This window comes from Typopeltis vanoorti, chromosome 26, assembly GCF_054136105.1.
Source record: "Typopeltis vanoorti isolate ZY-2024b chromosome 26, IOZ_Tvanoo_1.0, whole genome shotgun sequence".
Classification (NCBI taxonomy): Eukaryota; Metazoa; Arthropoda; class Arachnida; order Uropygi; family Thelyphonidae; genus Typopeltis; species Typopeltis vanoorti.
Window position 1 is genome coordinate 10759263 of NC_143574.1, and position 12643 is coordinate 10771905.

General features: G+C 34.8%; 1 protein-coding gene across 2 annotated transcripts in view; it reads left to right on the forward strand.

Moving 5' to 3' along the window:
- Nucleotides 1–12643, forward strand: part of LOC150092319 (oxysterol-binding protein-related protein 11-like) — a 375890-nt gene that overhangs the window by 290489 nt on the left and 72758 nt on the right. For both annotated transcript variants that reach the window (XM_090415181.1, XM_090415180.1), the window contains one exon: nt 5043–5203. In XM_090415181.1, the coding sequence (XP_090271307.1) occupies nt 5043–5203 (161 nt within the window). The remainder of the gene's footprint in view (nt 1–5042; nt 5204–12643) is intronic.

Consider the following 12643-nt stretch of genomic DNA (forward strand, 5'->3'; position numbering starts at 1 on the left):
TTTCATTTCTCAATGACGTTGACTATATGTTTTGTTGTCATGTTTTGCTGTCTCACACTAGATAGCCTGAAATGCAGTGACTTTCACAATTCTTCCTCTATCATCAGCAGTATCCCTCACCCCATTCTGCCTAAAAATATGGTAGTCCTGACAGTCTATTTCTAACTATAACTTGCTAATGCCAAAACATGTTTACAAAGTCAAACCAACTAATGCCATAGCTCTTCACCCCTATTCCCTGATGCGCCATTTGCATTCAACATTTTTTGATCATTCTCGTACTAACCCCGAAGGGTTCCTGCATATACCCTTATTTGCATCCCCCTGCTCATTGCCTTTGGCTTCCCTAACCTAACCTCTCCTCTCTGAGAGAAAAACTAGCTCTCACTCCTTTCCTGACAGCATTCATTCATTCTCAACTTCCATGGATGCCCACTCATACTCTCTTCTCCCTCCATAAAATGAAAACTTCCATTTCCTGCTATTCTGTATGACCCTCTCAAAAGTTTGTACATCTCTACCACATCACCCCTCTTTCTTCAGTCTGCTAGGGGCTGCAATCTACAAATTCTTAATCTCTCTTCATAGTCTGCTTTCCACAGTCCCAATATCATCTGGAAACCAAGACAGACACAGTAGTCCAGATAAGGACATATCAAAGCCTTGTACACCCTCTGTCCAAAAAGAAACCAAACTTTTCGAAAATGGGAGAAACTAGTGGTGCCACCTGTTGTATCGTTTTGTTGTCGAAAGTGGCAACCTTCGTTAGTGTAGTGTCAACTGTTTATGACATTTGTTTCATTAGAAACCGAGTTATAGTGCCAAGAGTGACAGTGTATTTTGACGAACGGTCGGAAAATGAGTTTCAAACAGAGCTGCGATTGACTTTTGTGTTAAACTTGGTAAAAGTTTTACCAAAATGCATCAAATGCTTCCAAAAGCATATGGTGATGAATGTTTATCCCATACTCAAGTTTATAAGTAGTTTAAGCGATTTCAAAGTGGTCGTGAGACACTTGAGGACGACGAAAAGCCAGGCCATCCAAAAACTGGACTGAGCAAAATTAACATCCAAAAAGTGCATGATTTCATCAAAGAAAACCCAAAATCGTCCTTGTGATTGATTGAAGATGAATTGGGGATTCCAAAATCAACTGTGCACAACATTTTGACTGAGAGTTTGTGCCTTCATAAATTGAATTCGCAATTTGTTCCCCATAAGTTGATCGACGACCAAAAAAAAATGTATTGAATTGAACACTGCAAGGACCTCATTAAAACCGCTCGTAAGGACTCAAACTTCCTTAAAACGATCATTACTGGTGACGAAACATAGTGCCTTGAGTATGAGCCCAAAACGAAGTGCCAGGGTGCTGAGTAGAGACCACCAGAAGAGGGGCATCCGAAAATAAGTCACTTGGAGAAGTCAAAAGTAAAGACAATGCTGATTCATTTCTACGGTTCCAATGGCATTGTCCACAAAGAATTCATTCCGCCTGGCCAAACAGTCAATGGTGAGTTTTATCTTGAAGTTTTGAAGCGATTGATAGTGAGAATTCATCGCATACGGCATGAATATCGTGATGCAGGCAGCTGGTCACTTTTTCACGATAATGCACCATCCGTTAGAACATTGTGAGATAGTTTTTGAGTAAAAACTCAGTTTGTGTGTTGAATCACTCACCATATTCACCTGATTTAGCACCCTGTGACTTCTTTCTCTTCCCCCGACTTCATTCACCAATGAAAGGAAAATGATACGACACCATTGAAAACATTCAAGCGGTAGTAACCACGACCCTCAACAGTATCCCAAAAACCTATATAAAAAAACTCATTCAACAAATTAATTGTCTGCCTAATGCTGTATCGAAGCTGAGGGAGGTATATTGATTGAAATAAATGATTTGAATAATTATAATTGGCCTGTGTTTTATTTTCCATCAAAAGTTCGCTTTCTTTTTGGACAGAGGGTGTAAAGAGTCAAAATGACTTCCTTATTCTTACATATCAGTGTTTGTTTCAGCATTGCCTCTATGTTATCTTTTATGTTATATTTGCAATCTCTGCTATATGGTCTCTGAGCTTCAATTTCCTGTTGACTAAAACTCCAAGATTCCTATCCTGGTCAGTTTCTTCCGACTTGGTCCTACTGACATAATACACCATTGATATCCCATTACACCAAGACACACAACTTTACATTTACTAATTGGACTGATGCATCCATTTTCCCATGCCAGTGTGGTGAAGTTCATGATCAGTCCCATAGAAATGCCACAAAGTGGAAGTATTGCATTCTCCAGAATATTCAGATAACTCTCAAAGTTCAATGTTCATCGACCACAAACAGAAGTCTGAGGCCAAACCAGGAAAAAACAGGACCATATCATTACACCACCACCTTAAGATTTCATAGTCAGGCGCTATGCACTCTGGTAAGAGACGTTCACCAGGCATCCCCCCCCCACACACACACACAAACACACACATCCATCTGCTCAGTAGAGAGTGTAGCATAATTCATTACCCCATAACACAGCCTTCCAAGCTTCCACATCCAACTGAACATGCTCTTTGTACCACTGAAGACGACACTGCATATTGGTTCAGGAAATGTGGGCTTGCATGTTGCAGTCCTACCATGGAAACCCATGTTGTGAGCCTCAGTTCTGAATGTTTTTGTGCAGGTTTGTGTTCCAGTCAGTGCCTGACACTCTGCATTCAACAGTCAGCCAACAAATGGCAGTTTTTATATATTATCCTTTGTAACACCCTACAGTCACATTTGTGTGTGGTGGGTTATCAACTGTAGGTAGCACTTGCAGTTGACTCCCCTTGCTTCCATCTCAGTATGGTATTACTGATTGTTGAACTGGGATGGCCCAATTTGTGAACAATTTGCCAAACAGATAGGCCTACAACATGACATCCCCCATATTCCCCCAAGTTATACTGGCTACAAACGCGTCACTCATTACATTGTATGCTGCATCTTGCCCATGGGGTGCCCATTGACTTCTTTTCAAGCAGTGTATATTGGGGTATTGCTACAGACCTGAGTCTATAACAACAAATCCTACCATGTATTTGATCTTGTTAAACACCACATAACTTCAAACTCACTTTTACATGGATGTGACAACAACTAGCAGTGTTCCAACATGCATACAGTAATGAATTTAACATTTTTATTCTGGTTACTTATTTGTATGTACCAGTTGTGAAGTTCTGATAACATCTAATATGAGTAATTAATTGTTTCTAGTCTTTTGTTGCATATAACTTTTTTGCTGGTACCCCTGATGATGTAAGTCTGACTACTTATGAAACTTGTAGGGTTATAATTGCTGATTTTTATTGAACCTGTTATTTACCTTAAAATGTGGTTTCAGTACCAGAAGCTTCCCACACAATTGACCAAGATGTTAGATAAAGTAGAAAAATGTTTACAAAAACTAAGACAGGAAGAGGAAAATAAGGAAGACAATAAAAGACTGTAAAACACAGAAATTCATACATTATCAAATAATAGTAATAATAGCAAGATAAGCCAATTAGAATATAAGAAAAAAGAAATAATATGCTGCAATGATTTGATAATTAAATTTATGCTTTGCAAAGAGTCACTATATAAAGCTTCCAGAGAGCTAAATTAAAGGATATAATGAATATCCTTTAAGACAATAGATAAACAGAAAAGAAAAATAAAATATTTAGTAGTGCTCATAAGCACACAAATTATTTAAGTAGTGATAAATATAGTATGAAAGAGGATATGAAAAGGTTGCTGGAAGAAGCAGTTAAGAAAAGTGAGAAGGTGAAAATATGGCTACATCTGTATAATTTGAGTCTCAGCTCAGGAAATATATCATGCACTTCAAAAGGAATGAAGAACTGCACTACCTGAAACAGAACCTCACACTTAATGATTTTGAACCCGAGACAATCAGAAAAATTCTTAATACATCTCCTGCAACCCCCGTACTTAAACAAGATTTCAAGAATGTAATCACGCTGCATTACATCAAGAATGTCACAGACAAAGTGGCTGCGTTTCTCTGTGAGTACAACAGAAAAGTGGCTTTTTTACCTTTACACAAAAACTCAAGATTCCTACATCCATCAAAACCTCCACATCATCCCCCATGGAAAAACCAGGCATCAATGAGATTCATTGCTCTTGTGGCATTTGCTATGTAGGCCAGACAGGAAGGTGGGGAGAGATCCGCATGTCTGAACACGTAAAAGACATCAAAAAAGAAGAGAGCATAAATCAGGCCTGGCATTCTACACAACCACTACTGTCCATCAAGTACTCTGGCAACAAACAAAAATGTCATATATTAATAATAACTTTTATAAGAAATTTTAAAGAAGCTTCACAAATGCTTTGGATCCCTGCACAATGCAATAAAAATCAAGGTTTAATTTTACATTAAGTATGGTTTGCTTTCATCAAAAATTGAACTGCCACAGACCTAGGATATAGTATGCATGATACCACAGAACATGATAGCAACGACTAGCAATGTTCCAACACACATACAACAACGAATTTATCATTTATATTCTAGTTTATCAATTATATTTAACATTCGTAAAGTTATCAAAAACACCTAATATGTATAATTAATTGTTAATAGGCTTTTGTTGTAGAAAACATTTATATACTACTACCCGTGATGATATAAGTCTTACGATGCACGAAACTTGTTGGATTTTAATTGCTTATTTTTAATAAACTCCTTATTTATATTATAATGTGGTCTCAAAACCAAAAACTTCCCATAGATATATGTTTCCTCAGCAAGTTAGCATAGATAATATAGGAAATTATTTATTTTTATTTATTTTATTTTTTTTTTTTTCACTTCATGATTTTTGTATTACCTTAGGTTGGAGGTAGGGCTTATAGATTGTAAATATATCTGATGATAAAAGCATGAATGATATTTCTTGTCACTGTCATTTTGTCATGATAAGTAAAGTTCCATTTATCATACATTATCATTATTACCATATTTATTTTATAATTTCAGTTGTCCTTCAACTATTAAACCACGAGGAATCATATAAATTCACTTTGCCCAGTGCTTATGCACGTTCCATTATATCAGTGCCTTATGTTGAACTTGGAGGTCGTGTGTCTCTTGTTTGTTCTGCTACAAATTATAGTGCCTTTGTTACATTTCATAAAAAGGTAAGGATTTCAATGAGACTTCTTGATAATTAATTTTTCTAAAAAAAAAAAAAAAACTTGAAGTTTTTTGGTGGAGAAAATGTCAGTTTTAAATATGTGTCAAGTTTTATGTGAATCATTTAAGTCAGTGGTCTCAAACTCGAATTGCATGAGGGCCGAATGCACAATGTGAAAGCAGCTGATGGGCCAGAATTTTTTTTTAACAAAATGAGAGTGAATATATATATATATATATATATTGAACCGTACTTACCCCTAATCTATGGATACCACTCCTTTATAACCTTTATAACTTGAGAATAAATAATGACAACCCATTCTCTTTCTTTTATTTATTAAATTTTTCTTTGACACATACAGAAAATATACATATGTTTGTATGTAAATAATTATAAACTTCTTTATTTCTTACTGCAACTTGATGGCATTTCGATTCTGATAAAGTTTTTAGCCTTGGAGAAAAATTACTAGAAACTATCTTCATCACGGATTGTAGATGTTCATCGGTCAATCGGGTTCTTTTCTTAGACTTATTAATTTTCAACTATGAAAAAAAACTGTTCACATATAAATGCAGTGGCACACTCAGGATTTAATCTTGGAGGGGACTGAGTTGAGTAGACGTTTTGCGAATACACACTACATATTGCATGACCTATAACTGAGCATCTGCAGTGATCGCTAATTCATAAGTAGCACACAACATAAATAAAAAAAAATGAATTTGAATTAGGAAAAGATTTTTTGAAATTTTTCTAGTGTTTTTTCCTTTTCTTTGGGGGGTGCCCGGGCCCCTTGCCCCCCTCCCCCTCTGGGTGCGCCACTGTATAAATGTACTCCCAAACAAAGCGATTATTCTTATTGCAAAAATTCGTAACTGAGGGTATTCATCTTTTGACAAGTACGAATAAAAGTTAATCAAATCTGTATCTTCAAATCTTTGAATAAGATTTATATCTATATAGATATAAATCTTATTCATATCTATTTATATCTATATACAAATTAGCTCCATTTGTAGATTTTCTGGTGCATTATTAACATTCGTTTTTAATGGTAATGAAAATAATGTAAAATCAGACTCCAAATCATTAAAATCTTTAAATTTTTCTTCAAATTCTTGTAATAATGCTATTTTTTTTTGCATATTCTTGAAATTCTTCATTTGAAATAATAGGGCAGGATTTAAGATGTAGGAAATGTACGAAATTTTTTAATTCCAGTTGTGTTTCCATAATTACATTTTAACTTTAAAAGCTTTAATACAAGCATACATGCCAGTGATAAGTTTATTCTTTCCTTGCAACTCTTTATTGAGAATATTTAAATGGCTGGTTAAGTGAACAAGAAATGCTAAATCTGTTATCCATGTATCATTATGTAGCTCGTTGACAGTTTTATTCTTTTGTGTCATGAAAATTTTGATTTCATTTATTAAATCAAAAAACCGTTTCAATACAGCTCCTTGATTTTAACCACCTTACCTGGTTATAATACATCATTTCTCCATACTCACTTTCAATTTCTTCAAGCAATGCAACAAATTCTCGATGATTCGGAGCTCATCCATGGATAAAGTTTACTGTTTTAGTTACTGTTTTCATAACATTATTCATCTGCAAACTTTTGGCACAAAGTGCTTCTTGATGAATAATGCCATGTATAGTGCAAAATTTATTCTGAAATTTTTCTTCTTTCACTATATTTCTTAATTTTACCACTACTCCATTTTTTTTACCAACCATAGCAGCTGCACCATCACTTGCAAATCCAACCATTTTATCCCAACTTAATTTATATTTATCTATTGCAGTTTTTATTTCAGAAAAAATATCCTTTGCACCAGTTTTTCCTTTCATAGGAATTATTTCCAATAATTCCTCAATTACTTCAAATTCATCAGTAATACCTCGTATGAAAACGGCAAGTTGTGCTATATCTGTGATGTCAGTACTCTCATCAACTGCTGTTGAGAATGCTGCAAAATCTATACTTTTTTCTTTTAACTGATATCGTAAATCACTAGCGATTTCGTTAATACGTTCTGCTACTGTGTTGGCTGACAAACTAATATTTTTAAATAATTGTTTGTCAGGACAAAGAAGTTCAGCAGACTTAATCAAACAATCTTTAAGGAATTCACTATCAGTAAATGGTTTTGATCGTTTTGCAATGATGTGTGTGAGAGAAAACTTGCATGAACTGTTGCTTCACTGGATTTATTTGCTTCAGTAAAAAAAATTTGTTGTCGTTGTAAGCCAGATTTCAGAAACTGTAACTTTTCTTCCCTCAATTTGCCTTCCAACATTTCAAATTTTTCTTCATGATTTGTTTCATAATGGCAATGTAAATTGTATTCTTTTGGAACCGATATTCCCTTATTACAAATAAAACATACGATTTTATTGTGCACAACACCACAAAAGCACATAATTTCCCATTTATCTTCAAAAACACGTCCTTCTTCGTCCACTTTTCTTTTACTCTTTGTTAAAGACATGGCTTGCAGTTTATTATAATTCACTTATAATATCACTATTATAGTTTATTATAATATCACTGTTATAATTTTATTTACAACTTTAATTCAACAAGATGAATTTTCGTATGAAAGCAACACTCAAAAGTTATGCACAATTCTAAACGATAGGTAGGTATTGATATAATGTAGATCTAACAACAAGCACAAATAAACAGGTTTTATAAGCCGTACGTTAGTGCGTCTCAATCTATATTGCAATAAGAACTGCTCAGCTGTGCATCGGAAACACCAGAATACTGAAGCGCCACCAACTGTCGACTGGCGAACTAAATTTACTGATTGTAAATTGTAGATATGGACTGAGCTTATGTGCACATAAGCTCAGTCCATATCTCTGTCTCTAAAACTATAAGCACTGTATTTACAACAAGCACATGATTGAAATGTATTCATGGGCCATGTAAAATTGCTTCGGGGTCGGATGCAGGCCGCCTTCCGGCCCCAAAGTTAAAAGACTGGCTTAAGTATTCAAACAACTGAACCAGTTCAGTTGTTTGAGACCACTGGTTTAAGTATTCTTATACGTAAAATTATTCCATAACAGCATATAAGCCAAATGCTAGATTTGGATAACAAATTGAGCAGAGTCAGTTGTTTGCATACTTTCAAGAAGAGAATGCTTCAATCACACTGCCTTCATTTTCTTTCTCTCTCTCTTCTCTCCCACACCAGCTCAACCTATTTCTGCACTCATTGATCTTTCACTGGAAAACAGATAGGATGATGATCTCTCTTCCCTGAATACTTTTGCTATCACCAAAAAAAAATAACCTTGGCTAATTGTAAATGCTCTTAGGCATGGGAACTTTATTCTTAATGAGGTAGATTGGGATGAAGTGAGAAGAATTTGAATGAAATATAAGTTTTCCTCAAAACCACAGACTATTCACTAAAAACTTAATTTTTGACTGCTTACCAAATGATGCAAACTCTAAAAGAAACAAGTTAGAGTTCAGTAATAAACTTGCATAATCAAACTCATTAAGTGGTTATGCAGAAACCATATTGTAAAAAAGTGATTATTGTATTTTCACCATTATAATTGAATTACACAGACCATGAATATGCTTGCTACACTTCCTCAAAACTTAACTCCAGTGGCTGTCTTGATGGTTGCTTCAAAACAAAGCAAGACTACTGCTTAGACATTGAAAATAATCTTGATCTATCTCTCTCTGAAATCAAACATTGATAAGTGGGTGGGATAAAAGAAAGCCACATCACATTGCCTGATTAGTGAAAGTGACCATGCAGTTTTGTCTTGGGAGATTCTAAAACATGAGGAATATTCTGTCAAGAAGTATGTGGAACTACAACACAAGAAGAAGCAATATTAAAATGTATACCTAAGGTAAGGAAGGTTAATCATGTAGGAGTTAGATGGATGAGTAATATCACTAAGCATGAGCTACAGAAGAAGAACATGTTGTGGAGGTTATATAAGAAGAAAGATGACGAGCAAACAGTACAAGGGTCAGGCAAGAAAGGTGACCAGCATGGTAAGAAAGGCAATATCAGATTATAAGAAGAATCTAGTCAAGCAGACCAAAGGAAATCCCAAAGAGTTCTTTTGTTATATGGCAAGTAAGAAGAACGACTATGGAAGAATAACCTTAATGAGTGATGATGATGATGACAGAAGCAGATAAAATAGTTGAATTACTGGGTGACCACTTTGTAAGGGTATATGATCCAAATGAGGCTATTGCTGTGACATATGTGACGGAGACCGATGTGGAAATGAAGGTGGATGAAATAGAGGTTCTTAGGATATTGCAGAATCTCAATGTAAATACAGCTGTGGGATTAGATGGGATATCAGCTCATGTTTTGCAGGAATGTGCAAGAGGCCTGGAAATGCCTCTAACTAGTTTGTTTAATTTAAGTCTCAGCTCTGGTAGAGTTCCAAGCGAATGGAAAGAGGACAAAATGCAGTCTTAGAACCTCCCTTGCATAATGGAGGTTCTAAGAGACAGAGAGTTCAAGTTTAGAGGACATATTACTAAGGTTGCTAAGGTAGTTCATAAGATTGCTTACTATTGAAAAATGTACTTAATATCTGTTAAAAAAACAGGTAGAGATAAGGGAGTTATTCCTATTTATAAGGCCTTGATGTGTGTCCACATCTGGATTACTGTGCTCAGTTTGATTGGCTACATTGGCCAGTCTCAACTGTCCCAACAAGAGGTCATACCTGAAAGTTGAGTAAATTTGTGATTAGTAGGGCTGTGAAGACTAGATTGAATGAGTGGAATTGGTTGCCAGAGTCAGATTTGGTCTCTTGTTATGTCTTCGGACTCCATGGTGCCCATACAACAATAATAATAATAATAATGGATAATGAACCCAGTGTTGCAATAGTCCCACCATTCAGTGTAATGCACTTGAGCCAAATGCATTTATTTAATGTATGAAAAAAGTCAGTACATACATTGCATGTATCTTAAATACAACCTCAAAATATATATGATGATTTTTTGTAATCGTACTTTATGTGCTGAAACATTAACAAGCATTGTTGTAAATGATTTCACACTGATTTCACATTCAAGTATTCAAGTATTCACTCAATAAAAGGAAACCTTATTTTAAATTATTCTAGTTGCAGTCACAACATAGTAATTAATCAAGTTCTGTTCAGAGTAATTATATACAAACTCATTCAGTAAACATATGTAAACAGATCTGTACATCCAAGTACAAGTATGAATTAGCTGTACTGTAATAGTTTTCATTCTCACATAGTCTTTCATTTTAATGTAAAAATTAGGTATTCTGAGTGTAACAAAATAAAACCGTACAATAATCTTATAAAAAAAAAAAAAACAGTAATGCTGTCACAGTGTTGTGTTGTGAAAACACAAACATGCTATCACAGAATGCATATTCATAAACGTTGAAGTACAATTGCAACACCATCAGCTCTCTGTAGATAGACAAAGCCAGAATTATAGCCAGTATTAATCCATATAATGAATTATCAAATTAAAATTTTGTACTTAATTATACATTTTCTTTTCTAACAAAAGGGATAACTTAAATGAAAAAATAAAAAATATATTTATTGCATCCTTGTAATACGAAGGATGTCAGTTCTTATGTTGCATAATACAGGCAGATATTAGAATAGTTTATTCCATTCAAGTTATTGAAGACACAAAAAATCAGTATTTATTCAATTGGGCATAAGCAAGATATTTAAATGGGGATATTATGAATCCAGCCATATTTTATGTTATCTTAATTCTGAAATTAATAAAGTCAGAATTAAGATAACAAATGTACATGGTCAACTGTGTACATTTGTTGGAAGTAAATAATTTTTTAAGTTCACTGAAAATTATAATGCTGTATCTTTCTTTAGTAGATTCTCGTATCTTCTTTCTTCTTCTTTCACTACGCGTTATTCCCGCTTCCTCTGTAGGGTCCGCGTATTACTTAGATGCGACTTCTTGTTAGTACCACTCCCAACCGACCTGTCGCCTAGTCTGCCCCTGGGGGGGTATATATTTTTGGCTGTAGAGGCGTATTTTTACGGGGCCGGTTTGCCTGCTTGCGGGATGAAAAACGACAGATAAACTGGTGGAAAAAACCCTACTGCCCGCGTCCAAGACCAGCTAACTTGGCCTATGGCTGAGGAAGATCCTCAAATTCCTCACATCTTCGACGGGAATTGAACCTGGTGGGACACTCCTTCCCCAGTCATATGGTTGCGTAGCGCAAAGCCACTAGGCTAACTGCGCAGACTTTAGTAGATTCTTGTATCTCATATCGTAACAAGGATGATCATTTAGCAGTAAAACTGCATATAATTTTTTAAAAGTTGAAAAAAAATAATAATAATCATAAATAAAAAATAGGTTTCCATAAATAATTAATTCAAGGCATGTATATTTGATTGAAATACAATTCAAGAAATACAAAGTCATCTGATATCTGGAGACTGCTTGGGAATGCTGGAGGCAAGATATAAAAAATAAAACAGCATAACAGGTTTTTCACATATATACTCAACAGCATCAAAGATACACCATCAGTGGAAGAAGCATAAATGGAAAGGAGTTCACAAAGGGATTACAGAAATATTATGTTGACTTATGATGTATTACTCGAATGAGGAGGACAGAAACATAGCATCCTAAAACTTAACTGCAAGATAATTTATCACCCATTGTTGATCAGGAAAGGAAGAACTAAGTAGGATATTTAACACTAAACATGAATACAGGTTTTTTTTTGAATAGGTTCGGTTCAAGTAGAATGGTGTAGACAAATTTCAAAATGGGAAATTGAAAAAATGCGACATTTGTGTGATCCTGAATCATTTGAGAAGAAAGCTAACATAAAAACAAGAAAATAGGGTTCTTGTTGGTGACTTCAATAAACAGAGTAGGAAATAAACCACAAACCTACAAAAATGTTCTGGAAAAATGTGAAGAAAAAGGCAAGGGGCCTAGTAATGGAAGGTAATCTGGATTCCCATTCAAGATTTGGACTGTTTATCACTGACACATGCTTCAGCACAATGATTTGGTTATGTTCATATGTAGAGAACTCATGTCAAGAGTTCCCTATATGGAGTCCTTCTCATCATTGGGAAGCCTTGACATGAGTTCCCTTTACACCTTACAATACCATCCAACCCTGCTATCTCCATATGACACTGGGAGTATCAAGACTTTTCCTCCCACAAAATAGGAAACAAATAAGTCTTATCGATAGCGATATTATCAAACTGATTGAGGATACAAGAGTATATAGAAAATTTTAAATAAGCTGCAACCACCATTTAGTGTTGAGCAGGATAAAAAATCAATATCAAAATGAAAATATATATGAATGATTTAAAAAGAATTGAACAGCTTTCAAATGTGAATTATAAAATCAAATATTATTGG